This window comes from Mastigoproctus giganteus, chromosome 1 (genome assembly GCF_048544385.1).
Source record: "Mastigoproctus giganteus isolate SK-2022 chromosome 1, ASM4854438v1, whole genome shotgun sequence".
Lineage (NCBI taxonomy): Eukaryota > Metazoa > Arthropoda > Arachnida > Uropygi > Thelyphonidae > Mastigoproctus > Mastigoproctus giganteus.
The window spans coordinates 197,465,185-197,482,280 of record NC_143575.1 but is presented as its reverse complement, the minus strand read 5'-3'; the positions used below and the strand labels follow the sequence as shown (position 1 = coordinate 197,482,280).

Genomic DNA, 17,096 nt, shown 5'->3' with positions numbered 1-17,096 from the left:
GAAGGCTTAATGTCAATATTTGCAGATGATGTAAAGATTGGTAGAGTAGTTAATGATCACCACCAAGCAGAGCCTCTTCAGAGTGACCTAGACCTAGACTTCAGGGATGGTCAGAAAAGTGGCAGCTATGCTTTAATTCAGCAAAATGAGCAAAGTCTTACACCTGGGGAACAGCAACCCCAGAATAACTTATACACTTGTGGAGTTGTATTAAAGTCAGTAGTGAAAGAAAGGGACTCAGGAGTTATGATACAGTCAGATGTGAAGTTCTCTGAGCATTGGAGACAGGTAAAGACGAGTAAAGTCCATGGTGTCCTATTGATGGTTTATTGAACATTTGCTAGTAGAAATAAGGATATCATAATCCTACTGTATAAAGCTGTTGTTAGATCACACTTGGAACTGTGTTCAAGTGTGGAGACTGCACCTAAAAAAATATATATTAAGCTTCTTGAAAGGGCTCAAAGATGGTTAACCCTCCTGGTGAGATCGGCAAAAGGGCATCCATTAGCAGAGGCATATGATGCAAGAAAGCAAGCTTATGCAGCATCAGCCAAAAAAAAAAAAAAAAACTCCCATTTCACCCCTCCATTCGTTCCAAATACCTGTCGAGCTCAGCCTTATATTTATTTAGGCTATCAGCTTCCACAACAAAGGATGGAAGTCTGTTCCACCAAATAACTACCAGTTGGCTAAAGACAAACTTCCGCACATGTATCCTACATCTGTCTTTCCTCAATTTGAATTTATGCCCTCTCAAATGATTATTCTGAGCAAGAGGAAGAATCCCATCGGCATTGCACATGCTCAAACCATTCAAGGCTTTATACACCTCAATCAGGTCAGCTCGCAGATGCCTAGTCTCCAGACACTGTAATTTGCAAAAGTTAAGCCTATCTTCGTAAGAGTAACCCTTTGTTCCATTCACTAATCTTGTTGCCCTTCTCTGTACTCTTTCCAACAGCTCTACATCCTTCTTAAAATGAGGCCTCCAGACCTGTATACAGTACTCAAGGTGTGGCCTGACCATTGCTTTATTCAAGGGGATAATCACCTCCTTATCCATGCTAGAAAAATTCCTGTATATCATTGACAAGACACTATGAGCTACTCTTGCAGACCGTCTGCACTGCTCAGAAAACTTCATATCTGCCTGCACAATTACCCCAGGTCCTTTTGGTTCTCTACCACTGTCAGTGTAGTACCACAGAGTTGATACGTTACTCTGGGATTACTGCTTTCCATATATAGTACTTTACATTTGTCAATGTTAAACTTCATTTGCCACCTCTCAGCCCATCTGCTCAACCTTTCCAGATTCTGTTTCAGCAGAATAGCGTAGTGTCCTTAACAGCCCTGCAAACCTTCATATCACCTGCAAACTTGGACATTAAGCTTGATATACCATCATCCATATCATTTATAAATACAGACAACAATGTACCCTACACTGAACCCTGAGGGACTCCACTAATAACATTAGTCCACGATGAGCAGTGTCCATTGATTACCACTCTCTGTCTTCTGACACTCAACCATTCCTTTATCCATAGCAGCAATTTGCCTCCCATGCCACACTGCTCCAATTTGTTCAGCAGTCTTTGATGTGCAACAGTATCAAAAGCCTTTCTAAGGTCCAAATATATCATATCAAAGTTATTCCTTGCATCTAGTTCCTTTGTGACCACATCATAGTATCCAATCAAATTGGTCAGGCAAGACTTTCCCTTAACAAAATCATGCTGTGTCCGAGTTATAACTGAAGTCTTGTCTAGATGATCATGCAGTGCTTCTTTAACCAGTGCCTCCATTAATTTTTCTGGAACAGAAGTTAAACTCACAGGTCTATAATTACTTATGTTGCCCTTTGATCCTCCTTTGTGAATTGGGATCACGTTTGCACATCTGCAGTGCATGGGTACCTCCCCTTAGTCCAATGAAGTTCTCCTAATTATGGCTAAGGGTTTGCTTACTTCGTTTGCCACCTCCTTTAATATAACTGGATAGATCCAATCCACCCCAGGTGCCTTTTTTATGTTTTACTTTAACAATTTCTCCTCCACTTTGCTCTCAGTTATTACAAAATCATCTAGCTCACTCCCAGAGTTTAACTCACCTCTGGCATTCTCCTTCCTGAATAACTCCTCATATGTGAATGTAGATGCAAAATACTCATTTAATTTGTTAGCCATCTGAGTAGGATCATCAGCAATTGAACCATCAATATCCAGTTGACCAATCTGATTCATCTCTTAATTTCTAGCGTTTACATTGGTAAAGAACTCTTTTCTGTTTTTCTTTGCATCATTTTCCAAAGATTTCTCATATCTGCCTTTGCTTGCCTAAACTCCTTTGTGACTTGGTTACAGACCCACTTATATCTATCATAGGCTTCCATGTCACCCATTAATTTATATGTATCCCATGCATTTTTCTTCTCTGCCATATGTCTCATTAGTTCATCTGACATCCATTTAGGCCTAAACCTTGAACAATATTTCTTAGTTGGTATGTAAAGCCTAGTAGTTTCCAGGATAAATTCATTGAATGCTTCCCATTTTGAATTTGCTGTTGGTAACATCATCAGTTGGTCCCACTGTATAGAATTTAAATACTGTCTCAGACCATCGTAGTCGCCTTTATGAAAGCCAGAACTCTTCCCTTTACCCCTGATGGTAGTTACCTCTTTGAGTGAATCCACATCAGCACACTGTGATCATTGCCACCTAGTGGTTCCTTTATCTGCAGATTCTTAATGCATGAAGAATCACTACTGATAATCAAATCAAGAGTATTACTCCCTCTAGTTGCCTCCCGAACATGCTGATGTAGAAAACAATCATCCAATAAATTCACAAAAGCCTTGCTAGTGCGTGAGTGACCAACCCACAAATTCCAGTCAATATCTGGGAAATTAAAATTCCCCATTATAAAACTCTTTGATTTACTAGCCCACTCTAGTTCCCTGTACAGTTTCTTATTATACTAATCAGAGTTATTAGGCCTATAACACACTGCTACTCAAACTGACTCGAAACTGCACTGTCCAGCGATGTCGACTGGCTTCACTTCCTTGGATTTTATGCGTTTCTTAACTAATAGTATAACCCCTCCTCCCTTCCTATCCTGTCTATTCTTCCTGTACATATTGTACTCCACAAATTCCAGTTCTGCATTCCTTATATCTGTGTGACACCACATCTCTGATATCCCAACAATATCTGCCTTTGATGTTCGGAGCAATACCTCAAATTCATCAAATTTATTTACCAAACTCCTAGCATTGGTGTATACCCAAGTATACTTGCACCTGTTCCTATTCTTAGCTACCCTAACACAACCCATGTGTTTACTTGTACCGCAATGACTCCCAGCAGTCTCTGAAATACCCTCCATCTTGGTTTCCAGGCTGTTGCTCATTCCAATAGAAACAGTGCAAGAATCACTTTCACCTCTGCCAGTGGCTACTGTTAATCTATTATTCCTTGTATCCTCCCCAAGCTAGCAGTTTTTCGACCCAACTAACTCTGCCTCAATAACATCAGCAAATATTCTTGCACTCTTTCTGTTTAAGTGTTTTCCATCCCTGTAGAAGCAGTCTCTCCTGTTAACAAGTGCAGACCAGGCTGAAAAAAATTCTACCCCTTGAACGTTGCAAAATTTTTCCAGGACCGAATTGATCGACAAGGCTCTCATCATATACTCCCTTCTATCGTGTCTGGGCAGTATTGCAGACCCTTTCAAATTCAACCCTAATTCATGGCTTTTTTTCAACAGTGACCTGTACTTGTTAAGTAATTCCACGTCTCCTACTCTTAATATCATTAGTGCCAATGTGTACAACAATATCACCTTTTGTGCCCTTAAAAGATGATATCCGCTCTACAACATCATCAACCTTTGCCCCTGGCATACATACCCTGGTCCTGTTCCACCTATCCTTTTTACACACCATATTCCCCATTTCCCTGACAATAGAGTCACCGACTTTGCATGGGCCCCTCAATTTAGATCCTTCAAGGACATCCACCCTGCCCTTCAAGCTCTCATATAAGTACATAACAACACTGAGTTGTTGCCTGATTTCCTCACATTCCTTACATCATGCACACACAAAGACATCCCCCTTGGCAATATCATGTCCCATTCCTGATTGCTCCACAAACATCAAGCAAGCAGTACATTTTAAAAGACTGATTCAGAGGGCAACTTCCCCCCCCCCTTAGTTCTCCCCTGAGCCACAGCACTCCCTTTGCTTTGCTGCTCTGGTCTGAGTCATGATTTCAATTCAATTTCAATAAAATTTAAATTTCAGTAAAAAATTATAACCCTAAACTTGTATTCCAATGCAGTTATAACACTATATATCTATATATATTTTTTTCAGTATCGAGTATTACCTTCGAGTTCCGTTATGTAACTTCTGTATCAAGTTATGTATTAATTAATTATGTTACGTTTGTAAAGTAAAATCTAAGTAGTTATATGTATTTAGTTAAAAAGTACAATTTAATTGACAGTGAAGTTTAACAAGATTAATAAATTTTACTGATTAATTGATAATATATACTATACTCTACTATACTAAGCTAATGCTATCTAGTTTGGGATATAACGTTGTATCTTATAACAATGGCGGCAAGTTACGAACGGTAAATCTACGGTCACTTAAGTATTAATTAACTTCCAAAATCTCGCTGTCTCTTTCAGAATAAACCAAGGATCTTGACTAGGTCTATAAGCTACTTATAGAAAATAATTTAATGTAACAATTATTCAATAAAGCGACTAAATATAGCTAAAACATTTTCCGTTTGCCGGAGCTGCAAAACTTGTAAAACACATGAATTGGATACCTTTACCAATACGAAGTAATAACCTGCAAAATCTATCTCTCTATCTAAGTTAAAATTTAACTAAGTATCGTAACTAGGAATATAAAGCTACTCTTTAAAATAAGTTAATATGCCAATTTAAGTTAATAAAACAGAAAAAACTTCTCAATTTTCTGGAGCCGTAAAAACTTCACCCGCACAAAGCTGCTCTCATTCCCAAAGATTTTATGAGGTCCATATGAAGAAAGACTTCAGATATGTGGGTTGCACAACTGGGAAACTGGGCATCTTAGAGGAAACTTGACTGGGGTGTTTAAGGCTCTGTGAGGCAAAAGGAAAATGAATGAGGATGAAATTTTCACAGTTATAAATAATTCTAGAACTAGGGATCATAAATTCAAGTTACCGGGGGGGGGGGGGGGAGTTGTTTAAACTGGATTGCAGGAAGTTTTATTTTAGCCAGCGTGTTATAAATTACAGGAATAAGTTACCTACATGGGTGGATGAGGCTAACAGTTTGGGAAAAAATCAGTTTGGAGAAAAATCAGCTGGGGAAAAATAAGCAAATGTCAGCTAGATAGCTGACCTATGCATTTCCCCCACCTACTTGAGGAGGGAAATGAATAAGTTGTCTATTTCCGTTTCTTTTATTATTTATTAATTATTTTTTTATTTAATTTTATTGTTATTATTATTTATTGTTTTTTTTTTTTTGTCAGCTGGTGCAGCCAAACAAAAAGCCTTCACTTCCTTGTACCATATGGCCATTACTAATACTAATACTGCAATATCCTTTACCTTAATTTTGCCTCTATAATATCTTTCCTTGGTGTTTTTATTGTCTTCATATTGTATCTTTTATGCTTCTTTACTCCTTCCTTTTAAAATTCTGCATCTGTTATTACAATATTATGATCAGAATATGACTGGTCCTAAGTATGTGTGGGACTTCTTTGCACTTTTTCTGCACCTATGTGTTGTCTAAACGAGCACAAAAGGTGATGTTTATTATCATTATATTGTTCTGATCACAAAATTCCACCAACCTCTCACTTTTCTGATGTGTTGGAAAATATGGGCTGCATAGCCCATATTTTCCAACATATCAGAGAAGTGAGAGGTTGGTGGAATTTTTCTTCACCAGCTACTGCATTACAACACTAATAATGACTAAAAATCTGTCTGCCTGATCTCATTCAATTACATTTTCTAGTTTCACATAAATCCCGTCGATATTCCAGTTTCCTCAATTTCCAGTTGACAAGGGTGACCAGTGCATCGTTGAGTCAGTTTGGTATGACATAAGCACTGGGAAAACAACAATGAGAGGAGGAGTGTGTTATAGGCCAAATGACTGTGATGAGTACAACAAACAGCCATACAGAGAAATAGAGTGCACCAGTAAATCAGAATGTTTTTCAATGGGAGATTTTAACTTCCCAGATATTGACTGGAACTTGTGGGTTGGTCACTTGCAAACTATCAAGACGTTTACAGCAGAATGATCAACTCAACAGGGAAGCAGAGGGAGTAATACTCATGATCTGTTTATCAGCAGTGATTCTTCATGCATTAAGAATCTGCAGGTAAAAGACCAACTGGATGGCAGTGATCACAGTGATACTGTTGTGAGACTTACATAAAAGACATAATTACTGTGAAGGGTAAAGGGAAGGGCTTCTGCTTTCTTAAAGGGAACTACAGTGGTCTCAGAGTTTTTAAATTCTATGCAGTAGGACCAGCTAATGTTGTTATCAACAACACATTCTAAATGGGAAGAATTTAGGGACATAATCATAAAAACTACTAGGCTTGTCATACCAGCTAAGAAATACTTTTCAAGTCTGAGACCTAAATGGATGTTAGATGAACTATTGCCACACATGGCAGAGGATAAAAATGTGGATGCATATAAATTATTAGGTTATACAGAAGCCTGCAGTTGATAGAAACTAGTCTGCAGTCTAGTCACATATGAGGTTAGGCAAGCCAAGGCAGATTATGAGAAGTGTCTGTCAAAGAATGCCAAGAAAAGCAACAAAGACTTCTTTACTTTAGTTAGATTTCTTACCAAATTCGTGAGCCTGAAGCTCGCATCTGTCTAGAAAATGAGATGGATAGCCGCAATTTGGAAGCTCCGCCCTAAGTTTAGAAATCTCCAATTGCCTGTCACCAGTCGAACTAGAGTGCGTCCAAGTGCGGGAGAAGTATGAGCAGTGCTACGTAAATGACCAGGGGCATGCACAGAGCCATAATTGATAAACTGGCCTGCACACACTGACTTCCTAAAAACGGAATTACTAAATGCGAATCCACGCATTGGACTAATACATCCAAAAAAGGAAGGGTATTATCAACCTCTAGTTCAATCGTAAACTAAATGACGGGCGACAGGGAATTGAGATATTGCAGCAGCCCAGATTCTGATCCTCAGGGTACAATTGCAAAAATATCGTCAACATAACAACACCAGAGAGTGATAGGAATAGATAAGCTCAAGAAAATCTGACTCTCAAGTTCCTCCATGGCGATATTGGCCATGATAGGACTAACAGGGGCACCCATAGCTGTGCCCTGTATTTGGCGAAACAGAGAGTCATTGAACATGATCACCCCCCCCCAAACACAGATTGAGAGCAGTACAAATTCCCCCGCACTTGGACGCACTCTAGTTCGACTGATGATAGGCAGTTGGAAATTTCTAAAATTAGGGCTGAGCTTTCAAATTGAAACTATCCACCTCATGTTCTAGATAGATGTGAGCTTCAGGCTCAAGAATTTATTACGAAATCTAACCCGCCTCACATCAATCAATTTATCTCTACCACCTACATCTCCTATTATCCAGACGTATCGGAACATCTTGTTAGGATTTTGCGTCTTCATCATATACAATGTGTGCAACTTCCGGGGAGGAAATTACAATCTATTATTTCTAAGGTGAAAACACCTGTTCCTCCTTTCTTATGGAGTGGTTCCATACACCGTATTACGTGTCCGGATTGTGGGGTGCATTGTCTAGGTGAGTCTGGTAGAAGATTGAAAGATCGGGTTTCTGAGAATGAGGTGGCTCTGCGAACCGCTAATTTCGAATGCTCCACAGTCGCCGAACATTATTGGGTTGAGCAGCACAATCATGATCCCCAACGGGATATTGAAATCGTCGACTATTCACGTGATTACCACCAGCACTCATGGCTTGAAGCGCTACACATAGCCACCAATAATAGTACTATGAATCAGACAAGGGGAGTACACTTACACCCTATTATAGAATGTACTGTATGCGATGGCATTATATTATTATTTTATCAGCCTGCTTGAAGTAAAGTTGATTGTTTTATTAAAACTATTACTAATTCAGCCAATTGAATTTTAGTACAGCAATATTTTGCAGAACTTTGAAGTTATTTCTGCAAAAAAAAAAAAAAAAAATGGACACAGAATCTAATAAAAGAAAATGAAACATTTCTAGTTATTTTACACTGTCAGGATCTTGTTTTTATTAACTCACATAGAGCATCTTAGTAACAGATTACCAAAAAAAAAAAAAAAAAAAAAAAATTCTAACTAATAAAGTTAGATCTAATAAAACACAACAACAATATAGATTGGTTTATTTAAGGAAAAGTGTTCATGTGAAAATACAAATTTTGCTGTCTGTAAACTTAATTATTTAAACTTTTAATTTCAGCCTTGATTTGTTTGTTACCATTCCTTATATGTAAAGGCTTTGTGATCTTGTTCTGAGGCTTTCCAGCTAATCTTGTGTACTGTATTTGGGATTATTAGAGAGTAATAATTATTATTAAGAAACTAAATATAAACAGGACACGTATTATGGTAAACACAGTGTAAAAATGTACTTTCAGATTTCAGAATTTGCTTTTTATTATCTTAATTTCTTTTGGGACTTGTTAACACATATTTTGTTCGTGTTCTGAAATATTATACCATTATATGATATTATTTACAAGGAAATTTTCTAAAGAACTCATACGCTTGTTATTTATATTCATTAATGAATTAAATTAATTATGTGATGAAACATGCTCTTGCTAGAACAGTTTTATTTATTATTATTATTATATATATTATATATATATATATTATATTATATATATATATATATATATATATATATATAATTTTTTTTTTTTTTTTTTTTGTGTGTAGCACTGGGCGAAACGCATGGGCAACAGCATAAATATTAAAACTTCCAAAGGTGTTACTTTATCTACTGTTGGTGTAGATGTAGGGGATTGGACTTATGAGAAAAAGGTTAGAGGAGAGCAATCATATGGGCCAGTAACTTTTAGAACATGGGATTTTGGTGGACAGGTAGGTCTTCTTAAATTACAGAAATTTTATTAACTAGAAAATTAAAATTGAATTAGAATATGATTTTGTGGATCCTCCCTGTTAGAATTGTGTCAGACAAGTTCAAGTGGCTTCATGAGGAATAAGCATTTGTAGAAAGTAGTGATAGTTATCATAGCTAAGTTCATATAAGAGTTTGCTAACAAAAAATGTAATACATTGGTGGGCACATCTTGAGCCTTATTTTATGTAAGCAAAATCCAAAGTGTTGTAAACAAAATGAATGAGTTTAAGTTGCCAGTGATTAAGTCTTCTAAAGCTGATGCTGTGGGGACATCTGGGACACTGTGTCATCCTTAGACGTGTGATAAGGAATTTCATTATGGTGATTATAATATAGAAGAGATAGAGAAGGGGTGGGGAGCTATGTTTCTTATGAAAAGTGGATTGAAATCAGTCATTGTTACTAGAGTCTAATCAAGCCCAGGTAGATGTAGAATCAGTGTAGTGTGAGTTGTAATGTAGTACTGTAAAGTTGATAATTGGGGTATGCCACTGGGCTAGTGGTTATGGAAAATATGATATAAATCTCTTTAGGCAACTGGAATGGGCAAACAAGAGTGAATGCATTATTATCAATGATTTTAACTTATTTATTATTGATTAGAATTTTTTTGTCAGGCGTACACCAAGCAGAGCCAGTTTTTTTGAACTACCTGACTGTTACTTATTTTAACATAAAAGTACAAGGTCACTTAAGGATTCAAGTATTATCAAAGATATAACAATGCAGTCAACCAGTAGCTGGTAGCAACCACAATGTTGTGAAATGGGTAGTATCCAAAGAAATTTTGATGTTCAGAGGCAGAAGAGAGGGTTTCAATTTTCAGAGGTGATGGGAGGGGGAGACTTGCAGGGTGAAGAACTTCTTATGTTTTCATTCTCACTGGATACAAATGCTCTGTGTGGAAAACATTTACACAAATTATCCTGGAAGCCACAAACATTTGTTCCAGTAGTAAAGTATCACAAAAAAGAAGGTGCCAAAATTGATGGCAAGGTTGACAGATCTTTTACAGCTATGGAAGGAAGGAGGCATGAGATAGTTACAGATTCTCACACGACACTGTTGCATAGAACAATTGTAAGCAGATGTGTAATAATTTTAGATTGGGTAAGAAGAGCAACAGCTGATTATGAGAAATCACTGAGCCAGAATGTTGCAGCTCTAATTGCATGTGAGTTGAATAGGTATTTTGCATCTGTTTTTACAATTCAAAGTAAATCAGGAGAAAACAGTCAGATTGCTGTAAGATTAATGATATAACAATCTCTGAGGAAACAGCTATCAAAAAAAGTAACTGAGGTTGAAAGAGGGTAAAGTTTTGGACAAGATACATCCACTTATCAGCAAAAGGATCACACCATGCCATGCCTGTAGGAACGAGATCATCATTAGGCTACTGAGATCATCACTAGACTCTGGGATGATTCCTTGGACTTCAGAAATACAAATTCCCAACCCATTCATAAAGGAGGTGCTAAGTTGTAGGTGGCTAACTATAGACTGCCGAGTTTGATTTCTGCTTTGGGTAAGCTAATGGAATTGGTGATTAAAATTACTGTACAAAAACATCTAATGAAACCTTAAAGGATCGCCACACAGGTCTGTGAAGGGAAAGTCTTACCTTACAAATCTGGTTAATTATTATGAAGTCATAAAGCATTTAGATGCAGGAAACAATTCCAATAGTGTATGCCTGGGTTTTAGTAAAGCTTTTGATTTGAATTCTCCAGCACATGAGTGGCTACTGCTGTGCAAGCTTCTGGATGCTGCTATTGTTCGGAACATCTTTAAGTGGATCAGGGACTGGTCAGAAAGGAGACAGTGTGGTAATCAGTAGACATTCTTCAGAATGGACTAGTATAGTGATCAAATTCAATGTTGTAACTCTTCTCCCTCTTTGTTTCTGATTTTCCTTAATGAGAATATAAAGCTGGTGAGAATATAGAGTGAAGGGACAATGTTTTCTGAGCAAGTAAATGGGACAGTTTGTTGCATCAGGCAACAACTCAGTGTTGTTATGGGCCTATGTGGGTGCTTGAAGGACAGGATGGATGCCCTCGAAGGATATAAATTGAGGGGCCCATCAAGCTCTCAGCTGCCCACATCAATGCCAGAGCTTGCACTTGGTCATCACGCAACACAGCCGCAACTTCCAAGGCAGAATGTGCTGGTCCAACAGGAACTAGTAGTTGTTGGTGACTCTATTGTCAGGGAAACGGGGAACATGCTTTGTAAAAAGGATAGGTGGAACAGGACCAGGGTATGTATGCCAGGGGCAAAGGTTGATGATGTTGTAGAGCGGATATCATCTTTTAAGGGCACAAAAGGTGATATTGTTGTACACATTGGCACTAATGATATTAAGAGTAGGAGACGTGGAATTACTTAACAAGTACAGGTCACTGTTGAAAAAAAGCCATGAATTAGGGTTGAATTTGAAAGGGTCTGCAATACTGCCCAGACACAATAGGAGGGAGTATATGATGAGAGCCTTGTCGATCAATTAGGCCCTGGAAAGATTGTGCAAGGCTCAAGGTGTAGAATTTTTTTCAGACTGGTCTGTACTTGTTAACAGGAGAGACTGCTTCTACAGGGATGGGATACACTTAAATAGAAAGGGTGCAAGAATATTTGCTGATGTTATCAAGGCAGTGTTAGGTGGGTCAGAAAACTGCTAGTTTGGGGGTGATACAAGGACTAATAGATTAACAGTAGCCACTGGCAGAGGTGAAAGTGATTCTTGCACTGGTTCTATTGAAATGAGCAGCAGCCTGGAAAACAAGATGCAGGATATTTCAGAGACTGCTGGGAGTCATCACGGAACAAGTAAACACATGGGTTGTGTTAGGGCAGCTACGAATAAGAACAGGTGCATGTATACTTGCGAGTACACCAGTGCTAGGAGTTTGGTAAATAAATTTGATGAATTTGAGGTATTGCTCAAAACATCAAAGGCAGATATTGTTGGGATATCAGAGAGATGGTGTCACACAGATATAAGGAATGCAGAAGTGGAATTTGGGGAATACAATGTGTACAGAAAGGATAGACAGGACAGGAAGGGAGGAGGGGTTATGCTATTAGTTAAAAAACACATAAAATCCAAGGAAGTTAAGCCAGTCGACATCGATGGACAGTGCAGTGCCGAGTCAGTTTGCTGTGACATAAGCATAGGGAGATCAAAATTGAGAGTAGGAGTGTGCTATAGGCTTATAGGAATAATCACTTCCTATAAGGAAGTGATTATTCCCTTGTATAAGACTCTGATGAGTATAATAAGATACTGTACAGCAGAAATTGTTGAAGATAAACATAAGCGAGGCATCCGGGGTGGATGGAATCTATCCAGTTATATTAAAGGAGGCAGCAAACGAAGTAAGCAAATCCTTAACCATAACTATGAGAGCTTCTTTGGACTCAGAGGAGGTACCCATGGACTGGAGATATGCAAATGTGATCCCAATTCACAAAGGAGGATCAAAGGGCAACACAAGTAATTATAGACCTGTGAGTTTAACTTCTGTTCCAGGAAAATTTATGGAGGCACTGGTTAAAGAAGCACTTCAGGATCATCTAGACAAGACTTCAGTTATAGCTCAGACACAGCATGGTTTTGTTAAGGGAAAGTCTTGCCTGACCAATTTGATTGGATACTATGATTTAGTCACAAAAGAATTGGATGCAGGGAATAACTTTGATATAATATATTTGGACCTTAGAAAGGCTTTTGATACTGTTGCACATGGAAGACTGCTGCACAAATTGGAGCAGTGTGGCATTGGAGGCAAATTTCTGCTATGGATAAAGGGATGGTTGAGTGGCAGAAGACAGAGAGTGGTAATCAATTGACACTGCTCATGTGGACTAATGTTATTAGTGGAGTTTCTCAGGGTTCAGTGTTGGGTCCATTGTTGTTTTCTGTATTTATAAATGACATTGATGATGGTATATCAAGTTTAATGTCCAAGTTTTCAGACAATACGAAGGTTGGCAGGGTTGTTAAGGACACTAATGACAGTACGCTGCTGCAACAGGATCTAGAAAATTTGAACAGATAGGCTGGAGGTGGAAAATGAATTTTAACGTTGACAAATGTAAAGTACTACATATGGGAAGCAGCAACCCCAGAGTGATGTATCAACTCTGTGGTACTATACTCACAGTGGTAGAGAACGAAAAGGATCTGGGTGTAATTGTGCAGGCAGATATGAAGTTCCCTGAGCAGTGCAGACGAGCTGCAAGAGTAGCTCATGGTGTCATGTCAATGATATACAGGAATTTTTCTAGTAGGGATAAGGAAGTGATTATTCCCTTGTATAAGGCAATGGTCAGGCCACACCTTGAGTATTGTATACAGGTGTGAAGGCCTCATTTCAAGAAGGACGTAGAGCTGCTGGAACGAGTACAGAGAAAGGGAACAAGATTAGTGAATGGAACAAAGAGTTGCTCTTATGAAGAAAGGCTTAAGTTTTGCAAATTACAGTGTCTGGAGACTAGGCACCGGCGAGGTGATCTGATAGAGGTGTATAAGGCCTTGAATGGTTTGAGCATGCTCAATGTTGATGGGATTCTTCCTCTTGCTCAGAATAATCATCTGAGAGGGCATAAATTCAAATTGAGGAAAGACAGATGTAGGATAGATGTGTGGAAATTTGCCTTTAGGCAGCGGGTAGTTGGTTGGTTAAACAGACTTCCATCCCTTGTTGTGGAAGTTGATAGCCTAAACAAATTTTAGGCTCAGCTGGACAGGTATTTCAAACGAATTGGGGGGTGAAATGGGAATGGTGTTTTTTGTTTTTTTTTCCACACCTTGTATACAGGTGTGGAGGCCTCATTTCAAGAAGGACGTAGAACTTCTGGACAAGTACAGAGAAGGGGAACAAGATTAGTGAATGGAACAAAGAGTTGCTCTTATGAAGAAAGGCTTAAGTTTTGCAAATTACAGTGTCTGTAGACTAGCCACCGGCGAGGTGATCTGATAGAGGTGTATAAGGCCTTGAATGGTTTGAGCATGCTCAATGCCGATGGGATTCTTCCTCTTGCTCAGAATAATCACCTGAGAGGGCATAAATTCAAATTGAGGAAAGACAGATGTAGGATAGATGTGCGGAAATTTGCCTTTAGCCAGCGGGTAGTTGGTTGGTTGAACAGACTTCCATCCCTTGTTGTGGAAGTTGATTGCCTAAACAAATTTAAGGCTCAGCTGGACAGGTATTTCGAACGAATGGAGGGGTGAAATGGGAGTGGTGTTTTTTTTTTCTTTTTTTTGCTGATGCTGAATAAGCTTGCTTTCTTGCATCATATGCCTCTACTAATGGTAATGCTAATGTGCACATATATTACACTTGAATTCTGGGCTAGAAAATGGTGCACTTTATTGAATTGCTTATATCATAGGCTGTTTTTTGTATTTGTTTCTCATATTATGGCCTCGTTAAGGTGAAGAGACATATTCCTTATAACATTATAACATTGTATTATTATACGATTGTAAAGAAACCAAAAAACGTTTGTTTCAAAATTCGTTTGAAGTTTTATAGTAACTTGTATATTCCGAATAGGCAGTATTCATTAATGAAACTTAGAGCCTAGATTTGAATCATTAAAAAACTGGATAGGCCAATTAGAAAATAGATAAGCTAGAAATAAAATATAATTGTCAAAAATTATAATTTTATTTGAACTATAATTTATAGTGAATCTTTTAGAGAAGCTAAGAAGGGGCATTTATATAAAAAAAAATAAAAATAATAAAAGTTTTAATTCTTAAAATTGTATTAAGGGAATAACTATTTTAAGTGCATCATTGCATGGTCTTAAGAAAAAATCATAAATTTTTTACTTATTTATACTTGATTATATTTAACTGTTAATAAGACTTGTAATTAGGTTTTCTCTGATGGCTATCTTAGATTTGTTACTGAATACTTAACTCCACACAAGCTGAGTGGGTTAAAGGCAGGTGGTAGCCCCATTCTTATCTTTTATTAAAAAATAATAATAAAAATACATTAGAAAACTCGAATGCAAATCAGATGTATACAACATCATATAGGAAACTGAAAATTATTTCAGTTTCAAATATGCATTAAAAAAAGTTCTAAAGAATATGGTAAATGATCAAGAAAGCACTCATACACATCATTTAGTCAAACATTTAGCTTACGAACTTTAAGATTTGCAAAGTCTGTTATTTGCAAAGACTGAGACTAGTTTAATGATGTTCCATTATCAAACTCTATTAAAATTGTTATGCAGTTAACCAGTCTGCTTTGTGGCATTGTGAATTGAAAATAACTTTTAATTAATATGAGTTTTGACAAATTACACTCTTCTGTTTTATTATTAGTATTAGTACTGGCAAATGATACAAGGAAGCAAGTTTATACAGCATCAGCAAAAAAATCAACATCCTCATCTCTCTCTCTCTGTCCCCTCTAATAATTGGTCTAATTCTTCCTTAAATTTATTTAAACTCTGACTACTATACCAGATGGCTGAAAACAAATTTTCACACATCTGTCCTGAAACCATCCTTTTTTCAGTTTCAGTTTGTTCCTTTGTGGGTGTTATCCAAGAAAGAGTAAGGATACGATCAGAATTTAGTTTACTCTATCCATTAGTCTTTAAACACTATAATTAAGTCTCCCTGCAGGTGCCTAGTTTTGCAGCACTTCAATTTGCAGAACTGAGGTCTTTCATTGTAAGTATACACTTTGTGAATACTTTACACTTTTGTGATCTTGACTAATCTTGTTGCTCTTCTCTGTAGCAGTTCCAACTGGCTACTTGCTTCCTACAAAGGCTTCTAAACCTGTATGCTGTACTCAAGATGCAGTATAACCATTGCATTATACAATTGGATAAGCATTTCCTTGTCCCTGTTAACAAAATTCCTATATATCATTGACAAAACCAGACGAGTTCTCCTAGCAGCCTGTCTGCACTTCTCAGAGAATGTTAGACTGTACAGTTACTCCTAGGGATTTTTTTTAGTTCATTCACACCTTGAGTGTGGTACCACCCAATTGATATGTTATTCTGGAATTACTACTACTCATATGCAGTACCTTGCATTTATTAATGTTAAACTTCAGTCACCACTTTTCAGCCCTTCTAGGTCTTGTTGCAATAGTAAACCTTGAGTCTTATTATTAACCAATCTGCCACCCTTTGTATCATCTTCAAACTTAGACAATAAGCATAATATGGCTTCAGTATCATTAATAAATATTGAAAACAGAATGGGACCCAGCACTGAATCCTGAGGGGCTCCACTAACAACATTATTCAAAGAAGAGTAGTGCACATATATAGCCACCCTCTACCATTGAATTATCCCTTCATCCACCACAGTGGCTTGTCCCTCGATGCCATACTTCACCCATTTGTACAGCAGTCTTTTATGTTAAGCAATATCAAAAGCTTGCTGAAATCTAAATATATGATGTCAAAATTAATTTTTGCATCCAGTTAGTAACTAATTAGATTGTTCAGACAAGATTCTCCTTTGACATATCCATGTTAGGATTTCCATATAACTAGTCCCTTCAAGATGATTCTATAATGCTTCCTTAACCACTGCTTCCATTTTTTTTTTTCTCTAAAACAGGAGTCAAGGAATCACCAGATGTCAAAGTGAGTAATTATAGATATGTAAGGTCTGTAATTACTCACTTTGATCTTTGATTCTCCTTTGTGATTAGGAGAGATATTTACACATCTACGATCTATGGGAATCTCCCCTGAATCAATGGACGCCCTCATAAATATGGCCAATAGTTTGCTTATCCCTTTTGCTACTAATTTTAATATAATTGGATACATTCCATCAGACCCAGATGCCTTATTTACTTTTAGCTTCAAAAATTTCT

General features: G+C 37.5%; 1 protein-coding gene across 1 annotated transcript in view; it reads left to right on the top strand.

Moving 5' to 3' along the window:
* LOC150091432 (leucine-rich repeat serine/threonine-protein kinase 1-like) overlaps positions 1-17,096 on the top strand; it is a 595,643-nt gene that overhangs the window by 273,844 nt on the left and 304,703 nt on the right. The window contains exon 13 of the mRNA XM_090390319.1: positions 9,012-9,176. Within this exon, the coding sequence (XP_090246445.1) occupies positions 9,012-9,176 (165 nt within the window). The remainder of the gene's footprint in view (positions 1-9,011; positions 9,177-17,096) is intronic.